General features: G+C 41.6%; 1 protein-coding gene across 1 annotated transcript in view; it reads left to right on the forward strand.

The window, feature by feature from the left end:
* The window catches only part of LOC126260591 (integrin alpha-PS5-like), a 563,809-nt gene that overhangs the window by 498,347 nt on the left and 50,558 nt on the right, over positions 1–14,904 (forward strand). Inside the window, exon 20 of the mRNA XM_049957927.1 lies at positions 10,871–11,180. Coding sequence (XP_049813884.1) covers positions 10,871–11,180 — 310 coding nt within the window. The remainder of the gene's footprint in view (positions 1–10,870; positions 11,181–14,904) is intronic.

Consider the following 14,904-nt stretch of genomic DNA (forward strand, 5'->3'; position numbering starts at 1 on the left):
AGGAATTGCTACTAAATCATTGTTTATATTCCGTACATGAATTTCTTGAAACAAAATTTTAATTACTTGCAATATGCTGTTTGTTCAGTTGTAGATGTTTCTACTTAGTAAGATAATTTAATTATTGTATCTTATTTATATTCTGTCTGTATCTCATATATATTCTTATATGTGAACTACGTACCACAATATTTCAATTACTTGTAATAAGCTGTATATTCACTTATAGATATTTCTACTTAGTAAGATAATTTAATTATTGTTTGTTACTCACATTCTGTCTGTATCTCTTATATGTATTCTGCTATGTGCAGTATGCACTGCCGTCATCTCTCATCACACACCACCTTTTTATATTTTGTCTATATGTCCTTTATGTATTCTGCTATGTGGGCTATGTGCCACTACTGTCATCTCTCGTCATATACCATCTAAACATAATTTTTCAAATTGACTTGTACTATATCATGATGTGCTTTGCTGTGCAAACTGTATGATCTACAGCCTCAATAATAAATCAAATCAAATCAAATCATAGTCAAGCCTAGGGAGGCGAAAGTGAGCCAGGGCACAGTCAGGGGCAAACCATAGTTCGCACAGTTAAGGAAAGCAGTGTCTGGAAAGACAAAGTCTGCAGTGCTGCAGCACCAGGAAGGGCAGGAGATGTTCACTGCTACAGGGTGCATGATCAAGACAGAGAGGCCCAATGGTGGGCAGCCGGGTACACCCAACACAGCCACATGGCTTCCTTTGCCCTGATTGGTCAGAAGCCAAGGAACCCACAGGGGCAGCACGGAAATTTCCAGAGTGTGGCCTGGTCAGCGTCACGTAGGCGGCGTTACTTCATCAGCACACGAGGGAGGTGTGTGATCGAGATGCTTGCTGACTTGCTGTTGCCAGACTGTGGGATGCAAAAATTACAGGCAGTGACACTGCCGGCTAAGGCTTGACCTTAACAAGTGAATCAAGTAACTTTTTAAAGCACATAAAAATAAAGTAAAATACCTTACTATCTGGCTCATCCTTACACACTCCTTTAATATCATGGAGGATCTTCTTGCATATATGATAGAGCTACGTACGATGATGGCAGGTATCCTATCATTTTGTTTCCTACAACCTTACCCTTTGTTACATTATCTCCATTTAGATGGGATTCTTGGAGAGCTGTCATGTCGGTGTTATGATCAATGGCTAGTTTTCTCATGTACTCACATTTGTCTTTTGATAGTCCTTCTATGTTTATCTGTAAAATATGGACACTTCGTTCAGGGTTTCAGAAGAGCCATTGTTGCAGTTCATATTCTTGTGCTGCTGTCTTGAATAGCCATGAGAAATCTTTGATGTAGTACGGTTGCCAGTGGTGTAGACTTTTCATAGTCCTGCCTTAGCATCTGTTGCCTGGGGTACATTGTCTTGGAGGTTGTCTACATGTCACACCCCTTTCTAAAACATTCTTTTACTATTTTACTAGAGTAAAACATTCAAAATAGAAGACATGAGATAAAAGTATGTTGCATGTATAATAAAACAGACAAGAAGTAATCTAAAAATGAACTAATGCATTTTATTTTAGACTTACCTCTAGAAGACAACTTATCCACAGTAATTGTAAATTGAAAGTGCATGTTGCAACTGTAGAAATATATAATAACTAAACAGCAGCCCCAGTTGCTGAATGATTTGTTTTACAGAAGCAGTTTCAGCCTAGTACAAGTCATCATAAGGTTTCCATAAAATGATGTACTTTTAATAAATTTCTACAGAATTATTGTTCCTCTAGAACAGTTGCATCTGAAGCACATTATTTCAGATAAACCTGCTGCTACCTGGTAATCTTCAACTGACATTGTAATCCTATGGAGAAACAGTGTCTGCTATTGACTGTGACTATGACTTTCAGTGCAGTCCTAAATACACATCTATGTCACATTAGCAAACATTTAAGAAGTCAAATTCACAATAACTGTACCATTCTTTTCTAAATTGGTCTCTGATCCATTTCACAGTGGACTATAATTGTTGTGCTTCATATTCTCAGTTCATACACCAAACTGAAACTTCTCCTGTATGTATCAATATATGTTCTCTTAGCTGCAAATCCACAACATCATTCATTCATTCTTGTTAACAGGCTCTTTTGTCTTTCATGGACAAATGTGCCATCAGTTCATGTGGACAACTTTACTTTACTAAATTAGAATGGGTATCCTGTATATCAGATACACATATGCCCCGCAAATACAGATTTCCTTTTATTCTGTGACCATGAGTTCTCACTCTTTCTGAGGTTCACAATACAGTTTCCTTCAGTTTTTCTCCAAATGACAAAAGCAAACTCGAAAGTTAATGTTGTAGCGGCACTACCATTTGGAATAGGAAAATTCAGTTTTGGTGCAATATTTTGGAGTGCACAAGTTACAGACAGGCATGGGCCTGTTGACAGTAAATTACGCTACCAGTGGTTAGGAAGTAGAATGGGGCCACAGGGCCATAGACATGCTGAAAAGAGTAAACGCAGTGGTTCACATAACGCAAGTTACAGGCAGAAGGGGCCCCACTGGCCTACCTTGATGTTATGAGTACATGACTTATAGTGGTGCATTAGCAAAACACAGGTGCACAACAGCTTATAAATATGTGCTGATTTTCTAACAAGGCATTCAAGTGTGGCAGCTCTCCTGGACAGCGGGGCATGCCACACCACCAGCTACACACAGCGTTCCAGTCTCTGGCAGGTCGCTGGTTCGATCCCCTGAAGCCAACATGGGGTCCGTAGTCAGCCAGTGATGGGCCACTCCATGGCTCTCTACCGCAGGCAGTCATCTTGGCTCCCAATATGCACCAGAGACATCCATGGCAAGGGTTTCAGATTCAGCTGCCATATCACGGGCATTTGTTGTCACCTGCTATCTGAACTGATGATGGAGAAGAAGCATGCAGTGGGCTACCTGTGGCTCCCAGCAAGTGGCACTGAGTTGGTAGGGGCAAAGACCACTGAGTCAACTGTTGGTGCATCCTGACATCATGGCAGTACACACAACAGGGCGCTGCATGGGTCACTGAGGCAGCCATTCCATTCCAAGCTGTTTTACAGACAGTGAAGTGGTGTCCTCAACATTGCAGGACCTGTTGACAAAGCCTGAGGGGTATGCGGCGCTGTAGTTAGAAACAATAAATCTCTTGGAAAGCTTGGACAAGTTTTAATATGGTGCCTTCTACCTCTTCCCACTACATTTGGTGTTGCTGTTACATTCAGTGTCAGAATTTCTCACTACATTTGGTGTCAGAATAGTGGACATCGTCTGTACAGTATGACGTTCGAGCCCACTGTCTGATTACATTCACAAGATGTGGTGAGTTTTGACCAGTCTTCTTTTGAGTGTTGGACTTTTTTTTATTTTTTGTGTTTTTGAGTACAGCTCATGGCAGGCCATTGTAGATGTTTTGCGTGGGCGTAGTATTTTTGTTGTTGTCAGAGTAAGTGTTAGTGTATTTGGGGCAGTAATATTTATTTATTTATTTATTTTGTGGTATTTGATTACTTTTGTATTGATTTCTGATGATACTGAGTGTGATGATACAGAGCTGTAGGAAGTCAGGTTGTTCTTGTACTTAAATGTTTTGTTTCAGGACTAATTGAAAACGAAAGCAACACAATGGCAGAGTCAGGAATGTGAGGTGTGTCGGAACCAGAAGTGGTACAGATTTTGTTGAAAAAGGTAGCACAGTTGACAATATGCAGTTGAGGAGTGAATTAACATCTAGGAGTGAGCGGGAAACCGCATTGAATCAGTTGTTGTTGCCTAGGATGCCGCAGGCAGGAGATTGATCCAGCTGCTGCGAGTTTGATTACTCCATTTTCTGTCAAAGTAACTGACGATGTGCATTCATTTTTGGGGGACTTGGAAACTTCAGCGGTGATGAATGGTTGGTCTGATGAACAGTCGTTACATGTAGGCAAGATTAGATTAATGGGTGAAGTGAAGACATACGTAAGGTGTTCGGAGGCCTTAAGGAAGACAGGACAGTTTAAGCAGTTGAAGAAGGGGCTTTTAGAAAGGAACAAGAAACAGAATAGCACTCAGCACTTTAATGAGAGGTTGAGTACAATGACAAAGAAGCAGGGGGTGATGATAGAGAAATTTGAGAACAGAATAAGAGAAATTAACGAGTACACTTACGATTTGGGTCAGAGCAATGAAGCAAATAGTGTTCTGTTGCAGGAGACTGAGCAAAGGTCACTTGATGTATTTTTGAGGGCATTACCAGTGAATATGTTGTGGAAAGTGCTTGAAGGGACACCAAAAGATTTATATTCAGCCATTCAGCTTGCAATCCAGGGTGGGGAAATTGATGTGGCCAAGGGGGTACATGACAGATAGTGTCTACAGTGGGTGTAAAATGTTATAAGCATGGTCGTACGGGACATGTACAGAGGCAATGTACCCAGTCACTGTGGAATAGAGGAAGAGGTGGAATTCAGCAGCGTGGAGGATGGAAAAGTGGAGTTAGTAGAGGTGGAACAATGTTAAATGGAAGAGGGGCCCAAGACCTACCTAAGGGAGCTCTTGTTTAATTTCAATGCTACAAATACATATGGAGAGGTGGAATGTTCAGTCATAGGATCCATAGGAACTAAAACATTTAAGATTTTGTTTGACACAGGGCACAAGTCGCAGTAGCTACTAAGAGTTTAATGGGATGAAGGAAGTTAGACCCACCATGTTATAGGTTGTGTGGAGTGGGAGATAAGAAGGTCACACCTTTGGGGGCAGTGACAGTTGACTTTTGCATAGGGAAAGTCTGATTTGATGCATGCATGGAGGTAGTGCCAAGGGTAATTGAGGGCAATGACATGAGCCTAGAAGTAGATTTCTTGCATCAACATCATGCCAAAATTGACCTTGGACAACAAACTGTGGAACTTGGTGGAATGTTATTTCAGCTAGGGGAAACTGTTGTCAATGCAGAGCTGTTGCGAGGGGTGTTCAATATAATGAACAAACCAACTGAACCATGCACATTAGCATTAAGGCTTAAATCGTGTGAGTGTGTGTCTGGTGACACCAGAAAGTTGCTTTGGGTAAGTGTGGAGTTGAATCTGTCTCTGGGTACAGTATGTGTTATTGAACCATTGCAGGATAATGCAATTGAGGCTCCATTGGGTTGTTTTGTAAAACATAGTATTGTACGCATACAGGAGGGTAACGACAGACTAGGAAGTCCCTTGAACATGGATAATTTTAGTGCTGTAGACGTGATTTTGAGAAAAGGAGTTTTAGTAGTGCATTTAGATGTACCAGATGACAAAGACTGGTGTTCAAGAAAAAGTGATCAACTACTAACTGCCGATAGAACTGCATTGCAAGACAAAATTAAGCATTTGAAAGTAGGAGAAAAAGAGCATATGGAAGAATTCTTGTGGGAATTTAAGGATTTGTTTTTTCTGTGTGGGCCTTTTCCAGCAACTCCACTAGTTCAGCATAGGATACCAACAGGGAATGAAGCACCTGTTTACCATAAACTATACAGAATACCGAGGTATTTGCAGCTGATTGTGGCAGATTTCATTGATCAGCAGCTTGCAGATGGTATTAAAGGCTGGGGAGCAGGCATTGACATTGTGCCTAAAAAATCTATGAATGGAACTAAGAAAAACAGGTTCTGTTGTCATTACTGTTACCACAGTAATAAGACAGTAATGGATGCATACCCCATTTTAAACATATCAAAGACATTGTATCACTTAGGACAGTGTCAGTATTTTTCTACAATGGATTTGACAAGTAGTTATCATCAGTTAGAGGTGGCTCCATAGGATTGTCCAAAAACTGCTTTCTCTACTCCTGGTGGCCATTACCAATACATCAGAATGCCATTTGGTTTGAAAAAAGCTCCAGCAATGTTTCAGAGGTTGGTAGACAGTGTTGTGAGGGGTTTGAAACCATAGCAGTGCCTTGTCTATTTGGATGGCATTATAGTGTTCTCAAGTAGTGTGGAGCAACATAGATGGGGATTAAGGGAAGTCTTTATGAGGTTTAGAGCAGCTCGTTTGATGTTGAGCCTGGAGAAGTGTCATTTTGCATTAGAAGAAGTAAAATATTTGGGCCATATTATCATTAAGGACTGAGTGCAAACAGATACGAGGTTGGTACAGGCTGTAAGGGATGTTTGGGAACAGAAAACAGTTAAGGATGTGCAGTCATTCATTGGAACTTGCAATTTCTATCAAAAGTTTGTGAAGGGTTTTGCAGATTTAGTACAGCCATTGACACAATTGTTATGGAAGGGTGTGAAATTTGAGTGGACAGAAGAGTGTCAGAAAGCGTTTGACAAACTAAAAGAAGTGTTAACATCAAGTCAGGTTCTTGGATTTCCAGATTTTGAAAAGGAGTTTATACTAGCATGCAATGCATTCAATCAAGCATTAGTGTGTGTTCTTAGTTAGGAAATTGATGAGAAAGAACATCCTGTAGACTATGCGTCTAGGCAGTTGAATGCAGCAGAGAGGAATTACTCAACAACAGAGAGGGAGGTGATTAGCATAATCTATGGAATCATATATTTTAAATATTATTTATATGGGAGAAGATTTTGGGTAGTGACAGATCATGCTGTGTTGAACTGGTTGTTGTGGTTGAAGGATCCGTACACTAGACTCGCTAGATGGGCTGTAAGGCTTAGTGAATTCGACTACGAGGTGGTGCACAAGCCTGGGAAGAAGCGCAGTAGTGCAGATGCACTAAGTAGAAAGGTGGCAAAGGTAGAAGTCATAGGGTGTAGAATGATGAATAGGAGAATGGTGGAGAGGTATTGGAGGAGAGGTAGGAAAGGAGATGTGGATCAGTATGTCAAGAATTGTGTACCATGTGGGCAGAGAGCAGATTTGAGTCAGATACAGATACAGTGACAATGGTTATCGGAAGTGACATGTCCATTTTCTTTGTTGGGGGATCAATGTCTTAGGAACTTTCAGGCAACCACCATTGGGGAACAGATTCTTTCGGCCAATAATAGACCATTTTTCGAGTTATGTGGAGATGGTGACTATGCCAAATCAACAGGCAGCAATGGTCGTGCAAGCGTTAGTAAACAACTGGATTTTGAAGTTTGGTGTACTGGAGACATTAATTACTGACCAAGGGACCAACTTCATGTCGGATTTAATGAAGGAACTGTGTAAATTGTTGAATGTAAAGAAGTTGAGGAAAGCATGTTGCATCCACAGGCTAACAGAAGGACAGAACGAGTACACAGAACAATCGGGAAGATGCTGAGTTTGTATGTGTATACTTATCACCATCAGTGGGATGAGTATTTGAAACATATTCTATGTGCATAGAATGAAAAAGTCCATACCAATACCGCTTTTGTCTCCGTATAAGGTAGTGTATGGGCGAAAAATGCCGTCGCTGTTTGATTTAGTGAAGCTACAGAAAGGAAGGACCTGAATCTGTACGTCAATTCGTATGCCCAGATGACAAGGGAGGAATTACAAAGGTGCCATGGAAGGAAAGTTATCGTACGTCCAGCCAGGGTGATAAGCACCAATCTGGATATGTGCATGGTGCAGTTATTTTAGCTAGAAGGGAAGAATTAGACTGTCCAAGGGACATCATGGAGCCAAAATTCAGCTTGCAATTGGTTGGCATGCATTGAATCTTCACCACCTGCGAGAATTTGGTAGTAGTAGCAAGTTGTTTTGGGCAGGGAGTATTTGCAGAAGCAAAACATATAGACCTCGACGGGAGCAGAATTTTAATCAATGGAACTGCATGTAACATAATAGGTCAGACCTTCCACTTGCCAGCATCAATTTCAGGAGTCACGCAATTGAAGGTTATGCAGCCACAGCTCTACAGGCCCAAAACAACTTTAGAGTTTTTGCCAAGGCAGAATCTGACCTTATTAAATCAAACTCTGGAACCAGGTCTGTTGAAATTCATAAACCAGTCCATTTTAGAGCAAGAGGGTAGCATATCAGCCGAATAGCTAGTGCAGCATGTCGCTCAGTATAGGGAAGGGCAACGGCAAATAATGATCATTGTGAGCAGCTCTGTGCCAAGTATCATCGCAGCCTTAACTTTGATATGTGTTGTTTTCATTCTGATCAGACGGAGAGCCAGTTCCAAGAGGGAACCAAGGGTAGTCAAAGTCCCAGTGGATTGGATACCGAGAGCGTGAGATGATTAGGTAAGGGGTTGATTGAGCAGTGGTCGTCCAGTAAGGAATTTTTATGTTTTGTTTCATGTTGTGTTTTAAGGGGCACTGGGCCACATTTAAGTTTTCTACAAGTAAGGAAATATATCATAGGTGCCGAGCCAAACAAGTTAAGAGTTAGTTAAAGGTTGACCCAGGGACCGGGTCTGTCTGAAGGGGAGGAATAATGTAGCGGCACTACTGTTTGGGATAGGAAAAGTCAGTTTTGATGCAATATTTTAGAGCGCACAAGTTACAGCCAGGCATGGGTCTGTTGACAGTAAATTACACTACCAGTGGTTGTGAAGTAGAATGGAGGCCACAGGGCCGCAGACCCGCTAAAAAGAGTACACACAGTGATTTGCATGGCGCAAGTTACCATCAGAAGGGGCCCACTGGCCTACCTAGATGTATGTGACTCGGAGCGGCGTGTTAACAAAACAGAGGTGCACAGCCATGCATAAATAGGTGCCAGTTTTCTAACAGTGCATTCAAGTGTGGCAGCTCTCCTGGATTGCAGGCATGTCCCACCACCGGCTACGTGCAGCATCAGATGGAGTGCCAGTGTTCCAATCTCTGGCAAGTCGCTGGTTTGACCCTCTGAGGCTGATGCATGGTCCATAGCCAACCAGTGACGGGACACTCTGCAGCTCGCTACCGCGGGCAGTCATTTTGGCTCCCAACACGCGCTGGAGACATCAAGGGTGAGGGCCGCAGATTCAGCTGCCAGGTCATGGGCACTTGTTGTCGTCTGAAATCTGACCCAAGATGGTGAAGATGTGTGCAGCGGGCCTCCTGCCACTCCCAGCAAGCGGCGCTGAGGCAGCAGGGGCGAAGTCTGCTGAGTCGACTGTCGGTGCATCCTGACGTGGCTGTACACACAACAGGGCACTGCACATGTCACTGAGGCAGCCAAGCCATTTTGCAGACAGTGAAGTGGTGTCTTCAGCATTATGGGACCTGGTGACTCAGCTCGAGGGGTATGCGGCACTGTATTTGGAAACATTAAATCTCTTGGAAAGCTCAGACGAGTTTTAATACGGTGCCTTGTACCTCTTCTTGCTACATTTGGTGTTGCTGTTACATTTGGTGTCAGAAGTTTCCACTACAATATGAACATTACAAAATTGTTGTTGTTGGCTGTTTCTTGACATTCCAGATAATTTTAATTTACTGCACTCCATGTTCTAATGATAAATTCGCTTCATTACATATTCATGAATCTGAGATTTCTCTTTCTGAACACTGAAGTTCTTTATTCTGTCAGGTTGCCACAGAGTTTCACCTAGACTTACTTGTTATTGCCACTCACATTTGAGACAAAATCAAAGTACTTCCTGGTCTTCACTGTTTCACCCCAACAGTGTGTCTTGTTTGTACCCAGTTGCCTTTGGGATGAGGGGAAGAAATACACCCCTTCACCAATAATGGGAGTAAATGACCTTAATATTTAATGATTATTTTGTTTTCCTTTTTTAACTACACCTAACTTAGCATTAGGCGCACCAGCCACAATTGTGGATTTACATATCTAACACAGTTACTATGATCAGTCCTTTTCTTCTTGCTTGGAGGACTGGGAACTTCAAAATTATCTCATAAATAGAAACCATAGAGCCTAAGTGCAAAGTGCCAACTGTATCTTGCTCATCAAAAATAAAAGTTTTGCTTGGAAAATGTGGTAGAAGATACAGATATCTTCTATTTCATCTATTCCAAGTCATTTACAGCTCAGATTTTAAACATACAGTTCACTCATACTGGGTGTATATGCTCCAGGACAACCAGTAAATCTTGGAAAAACCTGGGGATATTTTCATCTGGGAAAAAACCGGGAAAAACACAGGAATTTTTTTACAATTCTGGGAATTTTTAGTAGTTTTAGTTTTCAGTTAAATTTTTGTAGTTTTGACTGGTAAGAACTGATACTCTAAAAAAGGATTTTACTTTAGCCCACTACTGCAATATAATGCTGCAGCAATAAAACATAAACAAGGAAAAAATAAATAAAACTTAAGTTGTAAAGGAAATGCACCATTTACAGCAACAAAACACAGTTCACACACTAGCGTCTGTGACAGCAGAATGTGTCAAAGGCTTTAGGATGAAGACTATGCAATACTTCATAACAACAAACTGCTTCTGATGGACGTGACGTCACAGCAGTTTCATTAGGTTTGTTTGAATAGTTGCCAGTGTGCTTATGCACATACACAGTTGAGTCGTGTATGAGCAGCACTTTCTCCCACTTCTGGCTACTTGCAGTGCAGCTATTAGCTGTATCCAAGGTAACTAGACAGAATCTGCACCAGCAGTAGCATCAAGAAGCCAGATGGAGTAGATATTTGAAATTCTAGACCTACAACTGTACATCTTACTTACAAGGTGTGTAAGCCAAGTTTCTGTTGTTCCCGTATGTAAGTAGATGTCCCTCTTCTGTGTCACATTGTGCATACTTGTTTTTGACACTAAATTTTTACTTTAGTTTTTTATATTAATTTTCTTATATCAGACTAACATTCAGAAAATAATTATAGTCAATAATTTGGGGCAGAAAAGGATGATATGAATATTTAAAAAATGAGGATGATCTCTGCCTAGAAAGTTTTTTGTATATTATAGATTGAATTTAATTGTAATGGCAATTAACTTTTATTAAATCTTACAGTTTTATCAGAATGGCAAAGAAGTTTCATGCAGGCAGCCAGATCAAGAAAAGGTGATGAGGAACACAGTACAGATGGTTCCAGTACGTGATCAGACAATATTTGTCAGAGTGAAGAAATCTACTACTCTTCAAGAGGAACACACACTAAATAAAAATATGAACACAGCTTCTGAAAATAAGACATTGTTCTTAAACTGTTCTTCTTCAAATGTCAGATGTCAGAAAGTAATCTGCAGTGCATCTGAAATGTGGAATCAAAATTCATACTTTGATGTTCCTGTTGACTTAGTGTTCAATGCATCAACACTAAGTAAGTAGTAATCTCTCTTTGTTCAATCACTTTCAGATGGATCTATGTTATGCTAAATATTGTCTCTGAATGCTTCCTAAAATGATATATTTCAAAAAATTACATTATTGTGGAATGAGGAATTTCAAATTAATTTATTGCAAAAATTTGTGCCACTTAAAATTAGTACTATATACAAAGAAAGAATTTTCTCAGTGAATCTTAAACAAAAGACTGGTCCTGAAGGTAATGGAAGTCAGTGTAACAGAAAAGAATGCCATAGGATAAGATGTATTCTCTCCAAAGAAGAACAACTGAGGCCATTAATACATACGAGGCAGAATTTCTGGCCAGTGCATAACTTCAGGATGTAAAATATGTAGCCAATGAACATGGTCAAATGTATAGCCAGTAGACACATATAAAAGTAGAAATGACACAGTACATAGCTTCTGGAACTAATAGTTCCTTCCTCAGAGAGGAAACGACAAAGATTAAAAGGAAAGTGTAGGTCACTCAGACTCCAATACGAGAGGCACCTACATGTAGTGATGGTGGCAATATTATGAAAAATGTGGTATGTGCGTGCACATGCGCGCGCGTGCCCACACACATGCACACACACACACACACACACACACACACACACACACTCACACACACACACACACACACACACGACTACTGGGTCTGAGGCTGGACAGTGAACAACTCTGCTTCATGTGTGGTTGGTGTATGCACAGCACAGTTGTTGTAGCTTTGTTTGCAAATCATAGTACTGCTTTCACAGGTAGTCCTGCCTTCAGTGTGATGGGTAATGCTTGTGACCAGACTGGAGTAGGTGGTGGTTGGTAGGAGGATGTGTGGGACAGGTCTTGGATCTAGTTCTATTACAGGGGTATGATCCATGAAGCAAGGGGTTGGGAGCATGAATGGAGGACAGGTAGACAAGGTTATTGAATGATAAGAGGCAGTAGAAATCCTGGCACAGAATGTGATTCAGTTGCTGCAGTCTTTGGTGGCACTGAGTCATGAGGTGAGTGATCTTTGTGGCTGCACAGTGGGAATATGGAGAGACAAGGCTTGGGAGATCTGATTCAGTACAAATTTGGGAGGGTAATTTTGGTCTCAGTGAGACCCTTGGTTTATTGGAGATGGACAGCTCATCACTATAGATGTGACAGTCATGGTTGGCTAGGCTGCTTTTAAGGGACTTCTTGGTATGGAATGAGTGGCAGCTATCCAGGTGGAGGTTGCTGGTGGTTGGTAAGTTTGATGTGGGTGGGTATACTGATGAAAACGTCTTTGAGGTGGAGGTCAGCATCAGAGAAGGTGACTTGTTGGGTTGAGGAGGATCAAAGAAAGCGAATGGGGGAGGTTTTGAGGTTCTGGAGGAATGTTGATAGGGTGTCCTCATCCTTAGTCCAGATCACAAAGATATCACCAATGAATCTAATCAGTTGAGGGCTGTGGGAATCTGCCTGGTTACGACAGAGTCTCCTAGATGTCCAATGAATATGTTGCCATTGGATTTTGCTATGGGGATGCCTATTGCCCTACCACAGATTTATTTGTAGGTGATGCCTTCAAAGTTTTAATAACTGTCAATGAAGATACAGTTGGACATTGTGACCTGGAAGGAAGCAGTAGGTTTGGAATCAGTTGGGCAATGGGATAGGTAGTGTTCAGTCAGGGCAAGGCCACAGGAATTAGGGATGTTAGTGTGGAGGGAAGCGACATTAGTTAGGATGAACAGGCTGCCTTGTGGTAAAGGAACAGGAACCATGTAGAGTTGTTGGAGGAAATGGTTGGTGTCTTTGACACTATATGGTAGGTCATGGGTAATAGCCTGAAGGTGTTGGACTACAAGAACAGAGATCCTCTTGGTGGGGGCACAGGGAAATCCTGGGTGGCTTGGCTTATTGACTTTAGGAAGTACATAGAAGGCAATAGAGAGGAGAGAGTTAAGGGTGAGGAGAGAGGTAGACTTAGGTGGGAGCTTCTAGGATAGGCCTAGGGATTTGAGAAGAGACTGGAGAGCCTGTTATATTTTTGGAATGGAGTCACTGTGATAGTGTTCATAGGTGGATGAATTTGACAGCTGGAGGAACTCTAATGCCAGGTAATCCCTGCAGTTCAAAATGACAGTAGTGTAACATTTGTGGGTAGGTATTATTATCAAGTCATGATCAATTTTTAGGTGGTGGCTTGTAGTTCTTTCTGCTGATATAAGGTTAACTTCCATGTTAAGAGACTGAGGGAATGATGGTGAGGCAAGGTTTGAGGTTAAGTAATTCTGGAATGTTAATAGGTGGTGATTTGGGTCAGTGAAGATGGATCAAAATTGGATAGAGGAGTGAACCAAAACAGTCTTGCCCTCCAGGAACTAGAGCAGCATGCACAGTGCCAACTCAAAAAGCTCTCCAACTTGTTCACCTTCCAGTCCTGCTTAGGTGTACCACTACCCACCACCTCTACAACAGCCTCTAAACTTCCTCCACCTACTCTCCTAGCTGACAAACCGTGCCTCAAAGGCCTAATTAGATCTACCACCCAGATGTGACCCACCTCCACTATCCCCAAATTGCTCCCTAGAACATTCCAGAATTTCTTAACCTCAAACCTTGTCCTGTCATCATACCCCAAATCCCTCTAAATGGAAGCTAACTTACATCTGTGGGAAGAACCCAACCCACCACCTAATACTAACCCCAACCCCACAACCCTACCTGCTGACAGAGACTCTGCAACTGTGGTTTTGTGTCTGAGGATTATTTGGCTGAAGGACTCTGCCAGATGTCAGATTCATCCACCTAAAAACCCTGCTACAGTTACTCCATTCCAGAAATGAAACAAGATCTCCAGTCTCTCCTCATACCCTTAGCCCATTCCAGAACCTGTCCCCTCCATCTGTCTCTCTCCTCATTCCTACAGCTCACCACACTCCCACCTTTTACACAATTCCTAACATCAACAAGACAAACCACTGAGGATGTGTGCCATAGTGGCTGGTTACTGTGTTCCCCCTGAGAGAATCTCTGGTCTCATGGCCCAACAACTTCAGCATATTACACATTGCCTGCCCTCATATAATGACCATTTCCTCCACCAACTCAACACAGTTCCTATTTCCTTTACTGCAAGACACTCTGTTCATCATTATTGATGCCACCTTCCTCCACAGTACATCCATAATGCCCATGACCTTAACCAAAGCGTGACCAATTCCAAACCTACAACCTCCTTCCTGGTCACCATGAGCAACAATATCCTCAACCAAAATTATTTCTCGTTTGAAGACATACCTACATACAAATCCGAAGCATCTCAATGGGCACCCACTTGGCACCATGCTATGTAACCTATTCATTGTCTGTCTAGAGGATTCCTCCTTAGCCTCGCAGAATCCGAAACTCAGATCCAATGAGGATATCTTTTTGATATGGACCAAGGTTGTCTACACCCTATCCACATTCCTCCAGAACCACAATGTAATGTAAGTCACTTTTGATGTATGTAACTTGTTCTCGAACATTTCTGTAAAAGGTTATATAGATGTTATAATCATTGTATTTACACAAAAGTAGTCCAGAAGAACAGCAGAGCATATTTAGCACAGAGCAATGTTGTTTAAATCAAAATTATTTCTTCTTTAAATCAAGCAATTACAAGCAGGCAGGTGGTCTGGAAATGGACTCACCTTTATCCCCCTTTCTAGTAGAAATATTGATAGAAAAGTGGAAGA

Source organism: Schistocerca nitens, chromosome 5 (genome assembly GCF_023898315.1).
Source record: "Schistocerca nitens isolate TAMUIC-IGC-003100 chromosome 5, iqSchNite1.1, whole genome shotgun sequence".
NCBI lineage: Eukaryota > Metazoa > Arthropoda > Insecta > Orthoptera > Acrididae > Schistocerca > Schistocerca nitens.